At 55.6% G+C, this 21,507-nt stretch overlaps 1 protein-coding gene and 1 pseudogene across 6 annotated transcripts in view; one reads left to right on the top strand and one right to left on the bottom strand.

Moving 5' to 3' along the window:
• The window catches only part of ARHGAP23 (Rho GTPase activating protein 23), a 77,635-nt gene that overhangs the window by 3,563 nt on the left and 52,565 nt on the right, over nt 1–21,507 (bottom strand). For all 6 annotated transcript variants that reach the window (XM_045835990.1, XM_045835989.1, XM_045835991.1 and 3 more), the window contains 9 exons: nt 20,833–20,954; nt 20,309–20,464; nt 17,119–17,197; nt 13,341–13,414; nt 12,979–13,068; nt 12,247–12,372; nt 5,284–5,325; nt 4,631–4,727; nt 2,486–2,517 (listed from right to left, as the gene is read on the bottom strand). In XM_045835990.1, the coding sequence (XP_045691946.1) occupies nt 2,486–2,517; nt 4,631–4,727; nt 5,284–5,325; nt 12,247–12,372; nt 12,979–13,068; nt 13,341–13,414; nt 17,119–17,197; nt 20,309–20,464; nt 20,833–20,954 (818 nt within the window). The remainder of the gene's footprint in view (nt 1–2,485; nt 2,518–4,630; nt 4,728–5,283; nt 5,326–12,246; nt 12,373–12,978; nt 13,069–13,340; nt 13,415–17,118; nt 17,198–20,308; nt 20,465–20,832; nt 20,955–21,507) is intronic.
• On the top strand, nt 15,851–16,287 carry LOC123816796 (annotated as a pseudogene).

Here is a 21,507-nt window from a genome sequence, read left to right as displayed (position 1 = left end):
CCCTTCACAACCCATTCCCAGTTTGCCCAGCCTAGTGCTCTCCCTGTCCTGACCCTGACCCTGACCCAAACCAACCTTCGCTCTGGCAGTGCTGACCTACCGACCCTTCCCTCAACGGGACTTGCACTTTAACACTGGCAGACAGTTCCCCTCCCTGCTCCCCTCACAGCTACCCTGTTTGCTAGCTAGATGAGTTCTTACTCCTCCTACCCGGCCCAGCTCAAACACGGCACCCTCTGTGCAGCAACCTCTCGAGGGTGCAGCAACCTCGCAGCCTTTCCTTTGGCTGAGCTGGTAAATCACTTCTCTGTCCCATAGCCCTTTGAAGACGCATTTACACCAGCTCGTCTCCCATCAGAAGAGCTTTGCTTCCACATTGTCTATATCAAACTCTGAATTCTCTGAGAGCAAGTAAGGTCTGTGGCTTGTGTGTGCGTCCATGACTCCTAGCACATAGTAAGTGCTCAATAAACATTTGGTGAATGAACAAATGGGTGAGTGGAGTTCCCTCAACATAGGAAGCCCTGTAGAGGCAGATGCTGGGACTGGCCCCCCTGCTGGGCTGGAATGACCTGCCCTTGGACACCTCCTCACGGGCCACCTCCTGTTTCAGCCACAGTTTAAGGACAAATGGAGACACACAGGTCCCTGCTGTGGCCACTGCATCCCGTGCACTCTCTCTCACATCAGTTAGTTCTAAGGAAGCCAGAGCACATCAGGACTTCAGGATTCACAGGCACGTGGTCCTAGGTCATGGCTGCCCACACTGTATGACTCCAGAAGGCACCCCTGGACTTCTGCGACATGGCAGCACTGCTGTGACCAGTCTGAAGCTCGTGGTGGCTAGTGCTGCCTTCTGTCCTGGCCACGCTCTCTGAGAGCCTTGAGAGGCCCTAACGACCATCTGACCAAATGACCCTCTCATCCCAACTAGTTACAGAAGTAATAGGTCAGAATGGCCACTTCCAGTGAATGCAGAGGTCAGTAGGTTCACACAAAGGCCAAGGGGCCAGTGCAGCAGAGGCTTTGGGAAATGGGGGGGCTAACAGGTGCAGTGGGCAGAAGGCACGAAGAACTAGATTCAGGTCACTGTAATGAACTTGCTCCCTGCCACAGAAGTCTTGTGATGGAGTGAGCTCCCCATCACCACAGGTATGCAGGCAGAGGCTTTATGGAGAAGTTACGGGGGACCTGTGCTGATTAGGGCAGGCTCCCTTCTCTCCAGGGCATTCATCAGGCACAGCGGGCTCGCTGGGACCTGGCCAAGGCTTAGAGACCCAGGCAGAAATGAGCACACTTTAAGCAGCAATATTTAAATGATTTCGCTGACCACTATAGACAGAATTGTGCCCCGTCCCTCAAATCCATATATTAAAGCCCTAACCCCCAATGTAATTACCGTATTTTCCGGACTATAAGATGCAGCCCCCCCCCCCCCAATTTGGGAGGAATAATGGTTGTTAATGCTGCTGTTGAGTTCTGTTTACATTTACATTGGTGAAATATTATGTTATTTATGTTATTAAATATTTTATCACATTTTTTACTTCAAAATTTTTTTCCTATTTTCCTCCTCTAAAATCTAGGTGCGTCATATGGTCCGGAAAATATGGGATTTAGAAGAGGCCACGAGGGTGGGGACCTTATGGTGCTATCAGTAAGGAAAGACATCGCAGAGCCCTCCCCCCCGCCCCCCTGGGCCATCTGAGGACATGGGGAGAAGGCAGCCATCCAGAGAGGCTCTCGCCAGGCACTGACCATGCCGACCCCTCCATCTGGGATCCAGCCTCCAGAGCCGTGAGAAAACAGAGTTCTGTTGCCTAAGCCGCCCGGTCTGCGGTATTTTGTAATGTAGCCCGAGCGGAGGCACGCCCCTGCCCACGGCGGGCGTGCTCGCCCGACAGGTTCTGGCTCGGAGGGCAGGCGGGCGCGGGCGAGAGGCTGGCTGTGAGATCCGGCTCGAAGAACCAGCTTTGGTTTTTATTGATTTTTCTCAATTGTTTTCAGTTGCATTGATTTCTGCTCTTATCTTGATTATTTCCTTCCTTCTACTGGCTTTGGGCTCTCCGAAGCCCTTAAACAGTTCTGTGGGACACAAGTCCTGTTCACTCCATGTGTGGGGATAAGTACTGGCCACCACTTACAGATGAGGCAGCTGAGGGCCAGAAAGAGGTTGAGTAACTTGCCCAGTGCCCCAGAGCTACCAAGTGGCGGAGCCAGAACTCAGACCCAGGACCATCTTTGCTTCTGACCGGTGAGCAACACTGCCTCCCAAGCTGGTCCACCCTTCACTGCACCGGAGGCCTCACTGCCAAGGCCAGCGCCCCCTCAGTTTATCGTGGACGTCAGTGTGTCCTGCCCTCCTTCCCCGTGACCATGAACCCTCCTCAGGGTCCAGCTGCAATTCGGCCAATCCCCTTGGCCAGCAAGTGAAGTGAGCTGGCTCCTACGGGGATAAAGCCTTCAGCATTGCCTTGGGGCTTACCTTGGACTTGGTTGAACTACAGGTCGTGGAATCTGTTGGTGAAAACAGAAAGGCAAATGAAAGCTGGATGGGGCAAGAGCAGGCTGAGACTTGTGAACACATTCCCCTCTCCTCCGAGGCTCCAGAGGCCAGGGAGTTCGGAAACCCGAGGTCTCCCTGGGCCCTGGGGGCACCGTGGGCCTCTGAGGACATTTCCTGTGGGACGGGGAGGGGCCAGAGAATGATGTCAGCCACCACTTCCGTGGGAGGCAGGAAGTGACGTCAGGCAGCCAGCCGCCGAACCCTCATTTGCCCAGAGATACGGGCAAGGGGGGCTTTTGGGGGGGGCCTAGTTCCTCTCCCCCCTCCTGTCCCTGTTAACTCTGGGCACTAGATAAAACGGCCAGTATCGGGTGCAGTCCACAAACCACAACAGTGAGACACGGCAAATCACAGATGCTCTGGAGAAATGGAGACCACAGTGCATAGACGGGGGCGGGGGAGGGGTCCCACCACATTCACCCTCACCCCCCACTGTCAGGGCGGGAGGAGGAAGAGGGCCACGTGGATGGATGAGTGATGGAGTGCGGGGCAGGCATGGAGTAGGCGGACACAGGAGGGGCCTGAGGACTGGAGCCTTAACAGGTTCCGCCTCCAGACTTGAGGTCCGTCCACCCGTGTGGGGCGAGGCCCTAGTCCATAACCAGAGGTATGAAGGAGAGTAAAACCGTTATCACCTCAGCTGGACTTGGGTCCCACTCCCTTCATGTCACTGAGGTGGGAAAGGAACCAGAAACAAGTCCTGCCAGTGTCTTCTCCAGACCTGGGGGTCCGAGGACCTCCCGGGTCCACGGGGCAGTGGGCAGGTGCGGTTAATCCACACTCGCTGGCAAGCAAGTTAGATGTCTCAGTCCCAGCCCGCCCCGCACGGTGAGAAGAGCAGACGTGCTGACCACACGGCGACACATCACTACAGGGGCAGGGGGCGGCGGCGGGTGATTAGAAGAGACAGGGGGGCTCCCCTCTGCCATTCCCGCCCCGCACCCTCCGGGCCCCTCCCCGGCCTGCCTCTGCCACGAGGGGCGCTGTGATGTGCCTCCATCAGAGACAGGACCCGTCAAACTACTAAGAGCAGGTCACCCACGGGGTGGGAGGAGTTAGTGGCCTGAGCCAAGAAGGGACCGGGCGTTTCTTGGTCTCTGGGTTACTCTGCTATGAGAAGGCCAGAGGCCTGGACATAGGCTGATTGGCTGGGGGATCTGGTTTCAGAAGCAGAAAGAGCCAGTCTTCAAAGGTAACTGAGGTGGGAGCTACAGCTACAGCAGCTCCTGAAAAGTGATGTCACTGGTGCCCAGAAAGGCTGGGTCCTGCTACCGGCCGAGCCTCCCCGTGCCCGGAGAGTCGGAACCAGCTGGCTCTGCACAGAGAGAAGGCTGCAGGGGCGGACCTGCAGGAGGGCAGCCATGCAGTGCCCAACCTTCTCGGCAAGGGGACAGGGTCTGGCCCTGGCCAGTCGCCTCCTTCCTCCAGAGAAGGGGCTCTCCGATGGGATGGGGTGGGGGAGGTGCTAACAGTCTTGGGCAGCTGGCATGCCAGGGAGAGGCCCTCACAGCACAGACGTCTCTGCTTGCCCCACACGCCTGCCCAGGCCTCTTCTAACCACCCGCCACGGTTAGTGACCGAGGACGCGACGCCACACTGTACCCTTTAAATCTCCAACAGGTCCGCTGGAGGAGCGGGAGGGGAGGGGGAGAGAAGGAGCAGGGTCCAGGGCCAGGGGGGAGAGCACAGGGAGAAGAGGGAGGAGGGGTGGAGGGGTGCGAGGAGAAAAGGAAGACAAATTAAAAAGAGGAACATGCCCAGAAGGACACAGCCCATGAGAAATAAAAAAGCTCAGGGAAGAAACCAGGAGGGCGAACAAGCTTCTACCCAGCCCTGGGGCGGGGGCAGCTGAGCAGATGGGAATGTGGGCACAGGCAAGCTGGACCCGCCCAGAGGGGGAGAAGGCCCGGCCACAGCCCCTTCTCCATGGTGGGGCAGGGAAAGGCCCCCCTGGGGCGGGCGGAGGCGCAGGGAAGCTGGGCATCTGGCCCGGCATCTGGGACCCTCAGGAGTGCAGAGCCCACCCATACGTACCCCCACCCCTTCCCAGGACCCTGCACTCACCTGAGCCCGGGTCGCCAGGGGGCACTGTCCTGCCAATGTTGGGCAGGAGATACTCAATGTTGGGCACGGACTGAGGCTCCTTGTCATCCACGGGGGTCTGCAAACAGAGCGGGGGTCAGCCGGCGTGCCCTCGGACGGCTGGACTATGATGGAGCCTGCAGAATGGGGCGCCCAGAAGACAGGGCACGTGTCTCCTCCCTCATGGGGCCCGGGGCTCACGGGGCGGTGACTGCTGCCCTTGTCAGTTGGGCACGTTTGGGGGCAGGTGCTCTGTGTCTCTCTTGCACCTTCCCGACTCCTTGATCGAACCCCCAAGTCCCGAGCTGCTCCCACAGCTGAAGGCCAGAGCTGTGTCCCCCAGCAGACCACACCTTCCTGAAGCCCATGTCCTCCACAGGACGGGACAGTGGGGGCTGCCTTTGCTGCTGGGCTCCACTGCCTGAGAGGAGGCCTCGGTCTCCCTGCGTAGACCGGGAACCATGAAGGATGCGTCTCCGTCAGCGTGGAGGCTCCTGAGGGGAGGGGCTCTCCTTCCTCCATCAGACTGGAGGTGTACCTTCCCCTGCTTGAGTCTTGCTTCTCCACGCCCCCCAACTTGGGGTGAGGGCCCCCCTCAGACCAGACCCCGCCCGCCTGCCCTCTGCACCACTTACTCGCTCTCCCTTGTCCTCGTCATCACTGAAGAACCAGTCTGACTGCAGAGGAGACAAAAGGAAGTGATGACGTCAGTGTGGGAAGGGGCCGAGGGGAGACAGGGAGGCACGTGGTCCCACCTGCTCAGTCCAGAGGACCACGCAGGCGCCGGCTGGAATGGAACGGGAGGGGTGCCAAGGGACCAGGCCCCCCCCCCGCCTTCCTGACAAGCCCCAGGCTGGCCTAGGTGCCCAGAGGTCTCAGAGGGAGGTTGATGGACCCTGGAACCCGACCCCACGGACGACAAGAAACCCTCGAGGAAAGAAGAGACTGTGCCCCAGTATGGGAGGGAGACGCAGCCGCCAGAGCTGCACGCACGCCACACCGGCCCGGGCTCCATGCCTGCACCAGGGGCGGCACACTCCGCCCAGAAAAGGGAAGCGCCTGGGAGGGGGTGTTAGGACAAGGCACAGGCAGGCCAGAGGTTTCTCATGAATGCCAAACAGGATAGAAATTAAGAGTCAAAAACGCCACTCTTAAATATATTTTGTGAACTTTGAGAATCTTGAAGAGAAAACTAAAAGTTTTCTAAAAAACAAAAACAGACTGCTTACGAACGAACAAGCACCAGCTACAACTAGAACTTTCAGCAGCAACAGACCCGATAAGAGGAGGGAGTGATTACTTCAACATATTGCTGGACCACAAATGCAGGAATTTTGAACCTAGAATTTTATACCCTGTTAAACTCTCATTAAAGTTTGAGTGTGAAATAGAGCTGTTCTGAGATATCTGAAGGCACTGCACAAAGACTCTCTTAACTGAGCACACGAGCAAGTAAAGAAATGAATCCAGGGCCGAGCAATAAGCTTCGAGAAGGATGGATGGGAGAGCGGAATGGTCCATTGTTATCAACCAAGAACGGCGCATACACACCCGCACAGGGCAGCCACGACGACCCGGAACTCACACTCAGAGGGAGAAACCAGGGCCAGGCGAGAGGACACTGAGGCGCTGGGCCTTAGGTGTGCTGGGAAGATGTGGATGCTAGTAAGCTTCAGAAACTGATAGTGAAAACGAAACATAAGCACGGGTTTTATAATTGTATAATTATACATAAGTCTGGGTTTTATAAATGGTATGATTTTCATGTTAAAAAAAATAAAAATCAGTACAGCCAAAGCCAGGTAAGACAGACCAAAATAAACGAATGAAATGAAACGGCCCCGGCCAGTGTCGCTCGGTTGGTTGGGCATCATCCTGCAAACTGAAAGGTCGCCTGTTGGATTCCCGGTCAGGGCACGTGCCTGGGTTGCAGGTTTGGTGCCTGGTCAAGGAGTGTTTGGAAGGCAATCGATGGATGTTTTTCTCTCTCTCTCTGTCTCTCTCCCCTTTCCCCTCTCTCTAAAATAAAAATTAATAAATAAATAATAATAATAAAATGAAACAAAAATGTGGTAAATATTAAAAGAAAAGACATGACATTTAGGGTAACAGAAATAAGTCCTAAAAATACAAAATTTACAATAAAGTATATGAGCTAAGCTCATTGACTGAAAGTTAAAACACACAGAGACTATTACATACCATTAAGGATACGCATCTACTTAAAAATAAGTACAGGAGGTGGGCTGGAAGGACACACACTAACCTGTAGAGTTAATACATACGGGAGGGGAGGCCGGTGGGCTCAGGAATGAAGGCGGAAAACATTCTGACCACGTGCCACGAACCTCAGTTATTATTAATCGTAGCCAGGCATTGACTTACTCAAACAAGAGGCACAGAAGAAAAACAAGAGGGAGACAAGAGCAGGAAGAGAGAGAGAGGTTAAGAAAGACCTGGAGTCGGTCATCTTGGGCTCAACTTCATCTCAGGAGAGTGACCTCTCTGAAACTGTTTACCTCATCTGTAAAATGGGCGCAATAATAGCAGCGTCTACACCTAGAACTGTGGTGAGAACGAAAATGGAATACCGTGTGGCTGTTACCAAAAACATAAGAAAGAACAAGTGTTGGTGAGGACGCAGAGAACAGGGAACCCTTGTGCCTCGCTGGCAGGGATGCAAATTGGGGAGACCACTATGGAAAACAGCACGGAGGTTCCTCAAGCAATTAAAAATAGGACCACCGTGTGGCCCAGCCATTCCACTTCTGGGTATTTGAAGAAAACAAAAACACTAACTCAAAGCGATAGGTGCACCCCCGTGTTCCCTGTGGCGTTACTCACAATAGCCTAGGCGCCTGTAGGTGGGGGAATCGGTGAAGAAAATGAAACAGAACACGGGGCCCAGCACAAATAACGCCCCTTCTTTATTACACAATCATAAGCGTGTAATTCCGTAACGTAATGATATCACACTCAAGCACACCATATGCATTTCAGGTGAAATGTTCAAATTAAAACTGTAAATTATTGCACCCATATTATCACCCTGCCAACCACACTCAAACGGGCCTCAGTTCTGCCCGACCCTGTCCTGTCCAGCCATCAAAAAGAAGGAAACCTTGCCACCTGGGACAACAGATTTGAGAGCATCATGCCAAGTGAAATAAGTCAGAGAAAGGCAAATACTGGATGATCACACTTAAGTGTGGAATAAAAATCATGGCAAAAAAACCCAAACCCGAGTTCATAGACACGGAGAACGCACCGCTGGTAGCCGAGGGAGAAGGGACCGGCGGGGGGTGCGACAGGCGGAGGCAGTCCGAGGGAACAACCCTGCAGTTGTAAACTGGTCCCAGGAACGGGACGCACAGCACGGCAGCTACAGTGACAACACCGCATTGTGTGCTTGAGAGCCGCTTAGAGATTACACATGGAAGTCCGCATTGCAAGAAAACGAGCGTGCAGGAGCGTGCGGGAGTGTTCGGCGCGGACCTCAGCTGGGCTCCCTGTGCCGATCGCTGCACGTTATACGCGAGTACTCAATCATTGTGCTGGAGACCCACCACAGCTCGATTTTTTTAAAAAGTGACCCAAAAATGAAATACTGTATGCAAAATGCATTGTTAGTGCACAATAAATAGCTATTATTAAATATAATATGTAAATTATTATAAATATGTAAAGACATAAAAGTCATTAAAAAGAACAGCTGTTATTATTAAAAGTGCTGTCCCGAGATAGAGGCTGACCAGAGGGAGCCCTAGAAAGCCAGCCTTTGACCGGGGTTGAGCGTACCCGAACCCGCTCCGGGGACCCGGAAGTCTACAGAGGCTTCCAGGCGGCCCACGTTTCTCTGCAGGAGCTCACGCTCACGCTCGTGCGTGCCGCCCCGCTTCTGCACCTGCAGTTCCCTCTGCCCGGGGCGGGGGGCACTCTCTCCCCCTTCTCTGCCTGGCTAAAGGCCTCATGGACTGTTAAGACCTTTCGAGAACTCCCTGGCTGCCAACGCAGCCCTGTGCCCAGGCCCTTACTCATGCGGGGCTTCCCTGGGCGCAGCCCAGAGCATGAAGAAGGGACGTGGCTTCAGAGCTGGTGAGTTCCATCCATCTCAGTGTCCCCAGGACCTGCACGTCTCAGGTATGGAATGATGACAGTGGTGACAGCTAACTTTCACATAACCCGCACGAGCTGCCAGGCACCACTTTAAGTGCTTTACAGATACTAACTCACGCAGCCCTCACCACAACCCTGAGAGGCAGGTACTGTTGTCATTATCTCCACTTTACAGATGAGGAAACCGAGGAATGAAGACAGTCATACCTCGCCCGAGGCCACACAGAATATACGGAGCAGAGCTGGGGCTCAACCTCAGGCAGGCTGACTTCGCAGCCAGTGCCCTCACCTGATTCACCAGTGGTGTGCGACCGGGGTAGGGGAGGGGTGGGATTTGGTCCCCCTACGGGGCATGTGGCAAAGTGTGGAAATGTTTTCCATAGTTGCAAACTGGAGGAACACCCCACCACCTAGTCAGAGATGCTGCTAAACCCACTATGTCAGACAGGGCAGCTGTCTACGGCGAGGAATGATCTGACCCCAAAGGTCACCAGTGCCAAGGCTGAAAAATGCCCGTGTACACAGAGTAGGTATCGCCGTGTTTGCTGAGTAACTGAACAGATGCCCTGGCAAGGTCTTTGAGCCCCAGTTGGCTTAGTAAACACGTAGGAGCTGGTTGGTGACTGGCCACCAAGAGCCGAACGCCTGGGTTTGCTCATCTCTGCTCTGATGCCGTCTTGCTGTGGGACCCTGGGCAAGGGGCTGTGCTCTCCACATCCCGGTGTCCGCCCTCTTTGCTGGGTGAGGGCAGGTCTGCTGCCTTAAGGCCACTTCCAGCTCTGTTGTCCCCGTGTTCCTCACATGACAGGAGTCCCAGGTGGGACCGGCCGGCCGGGTGATGGCCATGTCTAGAACTCCCAGCAGGAGGTCATGTCACCCACTCCCATGTCACCTAACTCCAACCGTCCTCTGACTGGCCAGGCCTCAGAGCCGGAGCAGCTCTGCACAGGGGCAACCCCAGCCTGGACCCAGGACTACACGGATCCTGACTACATGGACCCTGACTACACAGACCCAGGACTACACAGACCCAGGACTACACAGACCCCTGACTACATGGACCATGACTACATGGACCATGACTACATGGACCAGGACTACATGGGCCCCTGACTACATGGACCATGACTACATGGACCAGGATTACATGGACCCATGACTACATGGACCAGGACTACATGGACCAGGACTACATGGGCCCCTGACTACATGGACCATGACTACATGGACCATGACTACATGTACCCATGACTACATGGACCAGGACTACACAGACCCCTGACTACATGGACCATGACTACATGGACCAGGATTACATGGACCCATGACTACATGGACCATGACAACATGGACCCAGGACTACATGGACCATGACTACATGGACCCAGGACTACATGGACCATGACTACATGGGCCCAGAACTACACGGACCCAGGACTACATGGGCCAGGTCTACATGGACCCAGGACTACATGGACCATGACTACATGGGCCCAGAACTACACGGACCCAGGACTACACGGGCCAGGTCTACACAGACCCCCAGCTATACAGTCTTGGGCTGGACGGAGCCCTGTACACCTGTGGGGGCTGGGCGGCCACAGGCCTGCAGAAGGGGCAGCTCATTCCCTCAACAACCATCCAGGGCTGATCATGTCCAAGTGCCAAGGAGGCAGAAACTGAAGGGTCATCAGCTTGGCTTCCAGGAATGGGCCCCTGGGTGGAAACACCCAGACGGGCGTAGCCTCAGTAGCAATTCATCAGCCCGCCCACCCACTCATCCGGCAGACACTGAGCACTCACCATGCGCCCGGCACTAGGCTCAGTGTGGGGAGTGCGCCTGTGAAGGGGACAGACATGCCCACCCCCCCACCCTGCCCGGAGGAGGGGCTGCCGTTGGCTGGGGACTCCCCTCGGGGCTCTGGGGGAGAGTAAGTAGACACACTTCAGGCTGCCTTTCTCCCTGGAAGCTGTTGGTTCCGACACCCCAGCTGACCACAGGCCTCTAGTTTCTAGGCACTTCTCCGGGAGAGTTTCTTTCCATGGAACCAGTCTCCCCCGCATCCCTACCACTGCCCCACCTGCCCACCCAGCACACACGATGGAGGCTCCGGGGGCCTCCCTGCTGGGTTGGAGGACTGAATCTTCCCAACGGAGATACGCTTCCCCGGATCAAGGCCTCATCAGGATCCCTGACACTGCCTGGTGGCCCGGCCTCCCTGACAGCTCTGGAATGGGTGTCCGGGCTTGTCGTCCCAATTTTAATGTGAGAACGGGCCACGCCGCTCCCTCTTATGGGTCAGAGTCCTCACTGCGCAGTGAAGGAAAGTCACAAACAGGCGAGGCAAGTCAGCAAGACCAAAGTGGGCCCCCCGGCCCTGCTTCACTGACCCCGGCCAGCCTCCCTCGCTCCAGGACAGACCTAGGAATCTGCCCTCCCGGGAGGTGGGGAGGGAGGCACAGGCTCTGGTCGGACAGATCCAGGTTCAAGTCCTGGGGCTGCCATTCATTGGCTGTGTGGCCTTGGGCGAGTCACCTTGCTCTCCCAGCCCTGTCTGCCTTTTGCCTGGCCAGCAGAGTTCAGTCCAGTGTCCTCATCTGTAAGGTGATCTAGTTTCCCTCCCCTAAAGTCCGTATGAGGTGGGGGAGGCTGAGGCCCCTTCCCTTCCTCTGACTGGCTGCCCATGGTATTTCTCCTGGCAGGAGGGGATCTGGTTCCGCCCTCTGTGGGCTGCACCACAGGCCACACCAACCTTTGGAAATAGGTTAAGTCCTCATTAAAATAATAATAATAATAATAATAATAATAATAATAATAATTTAAAAATCCTTGAGCCCCCAGAAGGGGGCACTACTGCCCTGGGTTTGGCTCTGGAAGACAAAGGCCTCCTGCGCCCTCTGTTGGCCACCCTCCGTTCTCATTCCTTCACGCACAAGAAGAATCCTCAGCAACACAGGCCTCCGCTGCCTCCAAGCAGCCAAGAGAAGGGAGGTGACCAGCCCACGATACACTGAGCACAGTGCAGGATCCTGTCGCAGACCATGTCTTTCCCTGCCCCATCCGCTTCTGCCCTACCCCGGGCATCACCACGTCCTCCCTGAAGCCTCAGTGGGCCCGCTCCCTAGGGCAGAGGCTCCGCCCTCGCACCTGTCTGCCGGGTTCTGCCAGGACGCCTCTCCCAGGGGCCCCTGCACTCATGCCTCGGCTCTGCAGCCCAGCAGCACCTCCCCGACCTTCCTCCTCCCTCTAACTCTCACACACGGTCCGTGGAAGCTCAGAGGCCTCCAGTCTCTCCTACTGGGGACTCAGGGAATCCCGGAATAGCGGGGATTCTAGGATCCATTCCTGGTCGGCCTTGAAGGGCAGTCACCATCCCAGTGGCATTTTCTTGAGCCGCCTCACCCTTCCCTGTGCACACCCACCCAGGCGAGCAGGAGCGAGGTGCCCGGGGGGACACCACCCAGCCCGGGCAGCTACTCACATGCTGGATCAGCGTCTCCACGATCTTGTACCGGTCAGGCATGTGGGTCACCATGTCCGCCATGTTGTCCTCAGAGGTCCTCACCAGCGTCGGCCCAAAGACCAGGGCCAGGTTCCGGGGCTCCATCTGGGCAGCGAGGGGAGCGGGCCAGTGTCAGTGACCATGTGAGCCTGACTCCAGGCCCCCCAGGTCTCCCTCACTCTGGGCCCCTGGGGCCCCTGTCCCGACCTCATCCTGAGCCGTCCCTGGCTTAGGGGCTGAACACCTCCTTGCATGGGCACGGAGACACCAGGTGAGTAGAGCAGAAGCCAGATTTCAGCCCCACTCACCCCCAGGCCCGACAGCCGTGGGAAGTGCCCAGCCTGCACGCACCTTCTGTGCTAGTGATGGGAGGTTCTGGGGTCGGGGCCACCGGAAGTTCTGAGGGTGTTTCAGGACAGGGAGAAACCCTACAGCTCCCCTCATTTTCCCCACTGCAAAACCAGAAGATGTGAGAAGTCTGATGTGGGAAATGCAGTGCAAGAAATTCCATGTAAATTGGAGGATAGATTTTCAGGAGCCACAGGGGAGCCGTGGCTCTGGGCCCCTGGAAGACCCTCAGAAACGTAAGAGACGGCTTCCAGGGAGAAGCGCCGCCCAGGAGAGTGTCTGACCCAGAGGAGCTCAGAACATCCTGGGGAGGACCCAGGCATGCTTCCTTCGCCCCCACGCCACGCTGGAGCCCTCACCCACCTTGTTTTTCTCCGAGTGGTCAGCGATGGTCTTCAGATGGCTCACGAGGAACTTCAGGGTTTCATAGTAGTGTCCCGGGAGGTCCCGGATCTGGGCAGGGGAGAGAAGGGGCATGGGGCCGGGCTGTCATGGCTTCCCCTGTCCCTCCTGCCCCAGAGGGGCTCTCACTGCCATATCTAAGGGGCTCTGGAATCTGCCCTCCAACTGCCCCCCTTGTAGAGATGGAGAAGCTGAGGCCTGCAGTGGGGGAGGGCTTCCCAAGGTCACAGAGGGGACTGGTGGCGCTGGACCCTGGGCCCCCAGGGATAGAGGGGCTCTCCCCACCCAGTCCGGCTTCTGCCTGACAGCACCCCCTCCCTCACCAGCTTCCGCAGCGTCTTCATTCGCTCCCTCGAGTCTTCAATGCGATTGGCTTCGATGAAGTCGTTGTATTTATCTGAAACATACCAAAGAACCTTCAGGGAAGTGGGAGGCAGTCCCTTCTTCCACCCTTGGGCTGAGCAGTTCTGGGCTGGAGGTCAAGGAGGCCTACGCTGTTCCAGTTTTGAAGGGCTCCGTGGTCTTGCATTCATGGGACCAAACCCACCCGAGTTGCACTCGGGTGTGTGTGCACCTCACCTGGGGCAGCCAAGGTGCACACACGTGGGAAGAAAGGAGGCCTGAGCTGCACGTGAATACTGGAAAAGGGGGTCCCTACACCTGTCTCCAGGACAAGGACTCCACAGGGTCAGACGAGAAAGTTACTTAGAAAGAGGGAAGGGCCTTCTGGTCTCCATACAACGTGCCCCACCTGGGTGGGATGCCCCCAACTCCCTGCAGAAGTCCATGGGGGACTTTTACAATGGAACATGGTCAGTTTGCTCTGAGACCCATCTGGAGGAGTGAAGGCACAAGGGCAGCCAACGGTACGTGTTTTAGGGAGAATGGCGGGGGAGGGTTCGCCCTGCCCGGCACAGAAACACACAGCGGCAGCGCAGCCACAGCAGGGGGGCTGGCGGGGAAGGCTGAACAAGGACGGGGACAGAAAGGAGGGGCCAGAAAGGAGGGGACGGGCCACGGGGATCTGTACTGTGTGACAGGGCAGTCCTTCAAAACAGCTCAGAGGGGTGGTGGCGTCGATAAATGTCCCTGGGACAATTAGCTACCTTAATGGGGACAGATCTATATCTAGCTCACATAACGCACATTTAACTGCATTACAGAGTCACACATAAAAGTTATTAAAGCATTGGAAAATTAGAAAATGGTTTCATCATCGTCATCAAGCCTTCTTAACCATGAGAGGCGGAACCTGTGAAAGATGAACAGCTTCGACGACACTTAAAGTAATTGTTTTCAGTTTCTCTACTGAAAAGTTCAAAGGCAAATGGCAGGCCAGAGCAAATATTTGAAAAAACCAACAAAAGATTGACATCTGTAATATACAAGAGCTCGTCTTCTACAAATCAGTGTGGGAAAAGGCGGACAGCCCAACCCGACAGAAAAACGGGCGCATAGTCTGAACAGGCAAGTACGGGGGAAATAGAACGGACCAATAAACAAATGAAAAGATAGTTCATCTCTCCCTAGTAGTGAGGGAAATGAAAATGAAAACAATAAAGAGATGCCATTTCCCCTACCCAATTAGTAAACGTTTAAAATATTAATAACATCCAGAGTTGATGGTGGGGGGCCGTGCACAAGGGCCCACTTCTCGCAGTGCCACCTGACATTAGCCTTCAGAAATGTTTGCCAGGGAAGGGATTGCGATGTGCAAATTGCCAGTTATAAAAGCAGGCACGGGGTGTAAATTATAGCACAGGGAATATAGTCAATAATGTTGTGAAACTAGGTATGGTGTCAGCTGGGCACTAGACTTTGGAGGGTGATCATTTCCTAAGTTATATAGGTGTCTAATCACTATGTTGTACAGCAGAAAGTAATATAATCTTGAAGTCAACTGTAATTAAAAATAAAAAACTATTTTTAAAAATGTTTATCAGGACTTTGACCTAGCAAGTCTACATCTAGAAATCTCCCTCGAGGACACTGATCCACATGTGCGGGGGTACCCGCAAGCAGAGTCATTGCGACACATTTTGTACAGCAAAACTGTAAAGGCAACCTACATATCCACCAATAGCAGAGTGATCAGACAAATTATAGTCTATACAGACTACAAAATACTATGTGGTTGATTTAAAAGAATGGGCCCTGGCTGGTGTGGCTCAGTGGACTGAGCACCAGCCTGAAAACCAAAGGGTCACTGGTTGGATTCCCAGTCAGGGCATATGCCTAGGTTGTGGGCCAGGTCCCCAGTAAGGGGCACTTGAGAGGCAACCACATAGTAATGTTTCCCTCTCTTTCTCCCTCCCTTCCCCTCTCTAAAAATAAATAAAATCTTTGAGGAAGAAGGAGAAGGAGACGAATGGGCCCTGGCTGGTGTGGCTGAGTGACAGCCTACAAACCAAAGGGTCACGAGTTCGATTCTTGGTTGGGGCACATGCCTGGGTTGTAAGTCAAGTCCCCAGTAGGGGGCATGCAAGAGACAACCACACAGTAATGTTTCCCTCTCTTTCTCCCTCCCTTCCCCTCTCTCTGAAAATAAATAAATAAATAAATATCTTTAAAAAATATATTTAGCCCTGGCTGGTATGGCTCAGTGGACTGAGCGCCAGCCTATGAACCAAGGGGTCACCAGTTCGATTCCCAGTCAGGGCACATGCCTGGGTTGCGGGCCATATCCCCAGTAGGGGGCACACGAGAAGCAACCACACAGTGACGTTTCTCTCCCTCTCTTTCTCCATCCTTTCCTCCTCTCTAAAAATAAATAAATAAAATATTTTTAAAAATTATCTAAAAGAAGAGTGGTTCTTTCCCCGCCACCGTGGAGATGTTCGGAGGCTTGGGTGCATTCAAGATTCAGCTGCACCCATCACCCGCCGCCGTGACTGAGGGAGGCATTGCTGCTGGAAGCGTCATGGACATTAACACTGTTTTACCAGAGGTGAGGAAGACCACTCCCACCCACAACGGGCTCATGCACAGAGTTCGGGAAGCTACCAAAGCCTCAGACAAGCACCGAGCCCTCCTTCATGTGCTTGCATCCAACTGTGATGAGGGTCAAGTTGGTGGAGGCCCTGAGCTCCAAACCGACCTAAGTAAGGCGACAACAGCCAGAAATGAAGGGACTGGCTGGGCCTCTGTAACATCGACAGGAAAGGAAAACCCTGTAAAGTGATTGGTTGCAGTTGTGTGGTGGTGAAGGACTATGGCGAAAAGTCTCAGGCCAAGGATGTCATCGAGGAGGACTTCCAATGTAAGAAATGAACAAAATAAACTTGGCTTTTGTTTTTATGAATGAATGAATGAATGAATGAATGAATGAGGCGGAGGTGGAGCTCTTTGTACTGACACGAATGAATCTCAAAACGACAAGCTTCCTTTTGCGCAGAACTGCCCAGCCCGCGGCGTGCAGCACCGCGATCGCGCTGGCTCCTGAGAGCCGGCTGGGTACGTCTCCTCCCAGCTCCACGTTGCTGGCAGTGTCTCGGAAGCTTGCCATCCGCCACGGTGGGAGTGTTTATACCACGGAAATTAGGAAACACGACAGGTCAAGACTCTTTTTTTTTCCAGAGAGCCGGAGTTTAAACATCCGCCAGCACAGCACTGACTGCGCATGCGTCTCTTCTGTGTGCGTCAGCGGGTCTGGGAGGAAACCTGCTGACGAGCAGCCCCGCAAAAGGTCACAGCTGGGCTCCGGAGCCAGCTACCTGGGGCCCAGTCTGGGCTCCGGCGCTCACCACCTGTAAGACCTTGGGCGAGTCCTTTAACCTGTCTGCGTTTCGCTTTCCCCATTTGCGAAGTGGAGATCGCAGTACCCACCTCCTGGAGTTGGAGGGAGGAGTGGTGCTTGGCACATAGGAAATGCGCCAAGAGTGTGAGAGTGTTAGCATAACCTTGGGAGATGGACTAGGAGAATGGCAGGGATCTTTGTGTTTATTTGTATCTGTACTATCCAAGAGTTTTACAAGCATGTGTTTCCTTTGTATTAAAACAAAACAAACAAACAAAAAAACAAAATAAAACCAACACACCCAGCTTAAAAAGTGGTCAGGATGTCCCTCCTCCTCCCATCCTCCACGTCCACCCCCTACTCACCATCGGTGAAAAGAGGTTCAGGTAGCTTTCGGAAGAAGGACTTGAGCAGGCTGCTGATCACATTGAGGTCTTGCCAGCGCTGGAGAGGGTGCAAAGATGTCAGGCCACAGGGAGGCCCAGCCCAGGTGCCGAAACCCCCGTGCCTCCAGGTCCAGGGCCAGCCCAGCCCGGCCCAGCCCGGCCCAGCCCGGGGGCCCATGCCTCCGTGCTAGTCCAGCCCTAGAGCCCAGCCCAGGCCCTCCCTGGGACCCACTCACACCCAGCTCTGCCCAGGGATCTCTGAGCTAAGAAGACTCAGCAGGGGCAGCGGAACAGAGTCCCCAGCTAGGTCCTAGCCCCCTGCCCACCTGGCCCCAGTCCCTCCCTGCTCCAGCCAGCCCACTGAGCTCCAACGTTTGTCCACCCACAGAAAGTGCCAGGTGCCTTCTCTGGTACCTGCGAGGGTCAGAAGTGAGCAAAACCCACCCCCTCACGAGCCTGCCCACTGGACCACCTTTATGTGGACTCAGGGCCAGCTCCTGCTTCCCAGTGCTCCCCACTGAGCAAAGAGTTGTCCTTGACACCTCTCTCCTTATTTCTGACACATAAAAAGTCTAAGTCAGTAGTTCTCCATCAGGGCGTTTCTGCCCCCCAGGGACATTGGGCCTCTGGAACCATTTCGTTTTTCACAACTAGGGGGGGTGCTACTGGCATCTGGCGGATAGAGGCCAAGGATGTTGTTAATGTTCCTCCAATTACCAGGACAACCTCCTACAACAAAGAATTATTCTGTCCAAGGTGCCACAGTTGAGAAAACCCTGGTCTAAATCAAGGGGTGCTGAATACTTGAACAATAGGGTCATTTCCCGTTCTTTCCACCAGGGGGCACCATCACCCAGCACAAAGGCTAGAGAAACAACCCTGATGAGAACTCAGAGGAACTCAGAGAATAAGACACACAACCTGACGATTTACACAGCACAAAGACACACAGCACAATAATATACAAAATGATTACAATGAATCGACAGCTTAATGCCCAACCACCCCGCAAGTACTAAGCTCCCACAGCCTGAAGAGGAGTTTGATTCACCCCACACACAAAGCTTAACTTCTGGCACTTATACCATGCCCCCCCCCCAACAAATGACACCACTGACATCTAAGGCAAAACCACACACCCAAAACGCCCCACACGCCACCACTGCTAGGCCCTCTTCCCCCTGGCCAAGGCCCCGCTGATGTGCGTCAGCGCATGCCCACCTCTACCCAGTGCGGTGCTGCCCACCTGCCCCTGTTGCCTCCTGGCCCTGATGCGTGAGCCTTCTCACGTTCCAGCCGCCAAACCCAAGGCCTTGCTCTTGTTTCTTGACTCCTCCTGTGTGCAAGGATCGACCCCTCTGCCCCGGTCTCACCGGCACTCCCTCTGCTTCTGCCCACGAGGAGCCTGGCCCTTGCACTCCTGGAATCCACCTTCCCCCCAGATGGCAGCTCCCTCCAGCATCTCACCGCCAAGCCCAGCACGGCCCATGCCCACGGTCAGTCCACTCTTGGTCTGGTATTGCATTGCGCCATCCGCCCTCTATGGGTGACTCATCGTCACCGCAAATCCAGTGGGGCCACTACCTGCCACAGCCTCCCTCTCCTGTCCTACTTCCCAGGAACAGATACTGCCAGCCCTCAACGCAAACTTTTGACTCTCCTCATCCCTCCTCTTCCCTCCCATGCAGCCAACTCACCCATCCTCCTTATTCTAGGACTACTGAGTCCACTTCCAACAGGCCAGCAATTTCCTCCCTAGACGCCCTGCTCTGGGCCTTCCCCATCCACGTCCAGTGGGTGTGAGCTAAAGCAGTGCTCGTCCTCAAACCCCACTTGCATTTACGCCCCCCCCCCCATCCCGCTGAAGATCCATCAAAGGCTCCCACCGTCCGTTGGATTGGGCCCAAGGCTCCAGGGAAGCCATCCAAAGCCCTCTGTCCCCTGCCCTGGTCTCACCCTCCCCACTGCAAAGCCCAGGAAGGGAGGGAGGGTCCATTCTCTGTCCCGACACTCAGACCCTTCTCTGGGATTTTAGAAAATGCCATCCTGCCCTGCCTGGACTGCCTTCCGGTCCACCCGCCGCCACCCCATTCGCCCCGCGAATATTCAAACACTGAAGCCCACCATCTGCGGCCGCCCTCAGCGTCCTCTCCTTCCTCATCACGCAGTCTGGCCCTTGCTGTGAGATCAGCCCTTTCTCGTGCCCACAGTCTCACACTCGCTGGTGTGGTCTCCCCATTCCCCCCCGCCCAAGGGCAGGAAGACTGCCATGCATCACATGAGGCTACGTGGTGTGTGACTCATGGGATTCCACCGCCCAGATGCATGGCTTCCCAGAACCTTTCTCAGCAGAGCCTCTTTGGTCAAACAGAATCATATCAGGAAACCTGATTGTACACAAAAACCGAATACATCAGGGTTGTCCTAGTTCAAGCACGGATCGGGGGCCCTGAGCCAGCCCTGGCCTCCCAGAGCACCTCTAAGGAAATGCAAGATTCTGGAAAGCAATCTGAGAACCACTGGTCCTGCTGAAAACTCGAGTGTAGGCTGTCATATTTGTGAGCTGGTCTCGTCTCCTGTGACGAGCCTCTTCTCTCCCCACCCTGCAGCCCCCACAACGCTGGCCGCTCCAGAGGACACCACAGACCTCCCTTCTTCTGAGCCGGCGGTCCGCAAACCGCAGCCCCTAGGCCAGACCCACCCAGCAGCCAGTGTTTTCGGAGTCCCTGAGCTAAGAGTGGATTTTACGTTCTTAAAGGACTGTAAAAAGAGAAGAGGAGGAAGGTCTGCAACAGAGGCTATAAGTGACAAAGCCCAAAGTATTCACTGCCTGGCCCTTTACAGAGAAGGCACAGTGTGGTGACTGGTAGCGAACCGGAGATCACGCCTCTGCCCGGGGCCGCTGCCTCGGCCCGGAACACCCTGACCTGGCTGTCTCTGGCCTTCAGGGAACTCTGCTCATCGTTAAGGGGCAGAACCCTGTTGCCAGCGAGCCTCTGTCTTAGGGTTTCCTAGGCCCTGACTGCAACCATCTGTTCAAGTTCAGCTGGGGCGATGCCCATCCCCAGGGCTGGCCTGCAAGGGCAAGTCCCGTCTTGCCCATCCCGGTGCCCAGGGCGCGATGCACGCCAGCCTGGCCCCTCTCCCACAGCCCCCCCGCCACGCCCACCTCGTCCTGCAGGTTGATGTCACTGGGCCCGCGGTTCAGCTGCTCCTGCAGGCTGCACACCACCGCGTTGTTGCCCGGCACTCGGTAAATGCCTGTGGACTCCAGCCCTCGCGCCTCCACGATGCGACAGCATGCGGCCACGATCAGGGGGACGTGCTGGGGAAACGGGCAGGGCGGGGTGTCAGGGACGGCGAGAGCGGCCTTCTCCCCCGGTGGGCCGGGGAAGGTGGGGAGGCCAGGACGGGGGGCCGCACAAGCCCCAGCTGCTGCCAGGGGCCCTCTAGCAGGACACGGGGCCCTTGCCGCCTCCAGTCTATGAGGTGGGAAGAACGCCTAGGGCTCCCCCAGGCCTGAGAAGGGGCCCTGGCCAGGGGTCAGGGACTCTGGGCTCTGCCCAGTTCTGCTGCTCCCTCCCTGGGCTCCCCCAGCTGTGTCTGTAAGATGAGGGGGCAGCTGCTTCCACAGCCCCGTGCAGCTCTGTCTCCCCGTCCCCGTGCCTGCTCTGCAGTGTGGCCCAGACCCACCTGGTTCTCCGTGGCCGGCTGGCACTCCTCCAACCGGACCCCAAACGCCCTGGGGGCCGCCTTCTTGTTCTTCTTGATGATGTTAATGCCCCAGGGACTTTTGGGGGCAGCACCACTGTCATCTGTGGGGGCGGGGCAGAAAACGCCGGGATGAACTGAGCCCGGGGGAGGGCCAGCAACCACATTCACCCACCATGTTTGCACACGTTTGGACACGTGGGGACTCTGCAGAGGAGCCCCTGAGATGCTGGGGGCTGATGGAAAATTATACACCAGTTGTGAAGGCCAACGGGGTAGGGGTGTTTACCCTGGAGAAGAGAGAGCCTCTGAATTATGTGAGGACTTCTGTGAGGCCTCCAGGGCTAACACAGTGAGGTGGGAGCCATGGATGCTGGCACAGCCAAAGGAAGAACTTTCTAACAGCCAAAAGTGTATGGAGATGGGAAAGGCTGCTTCCTGACAGGACGAGCTTTCTGTCCCTGAAGGGACACAGCAGAGGGCATCTAGCAGGGAAGTCTTCGAAGGAAATCAGGCTCCAGACCCTTCTAGCCCTGAGACTCTGAGAGCCCCAGACTCTCACAGGCGTACACACACGGGCAGATACGCTGGGATGATCCTGGCACACACCCACAGACACACACGCACGCTCACGAGCCCTCTGCCCCCTCACGGACC

Source organism: Phyllostomus hastatus, unplaced genomic scaffold (genome assembly GCF_019186645.2).
Source record: "Phyllostomus hastatus isolate PE091 unplaced genomic scaffold, TTU_PhHast_1.1 phas_contig_210, whole genome shotgun sequence".
Taxonomy (NCBI): Eukaryota; Metazoa; Chordata; class Mammalia; order Chiroptera; family Phyllostomidae; genus Phyllostomus; species Phyllostomus hastatus.
The sequence above is the reverse complement of the archived record's forward strand: the minus strand, read 5'-3'. Positions and strand labels throughout refer to the sequence as shown.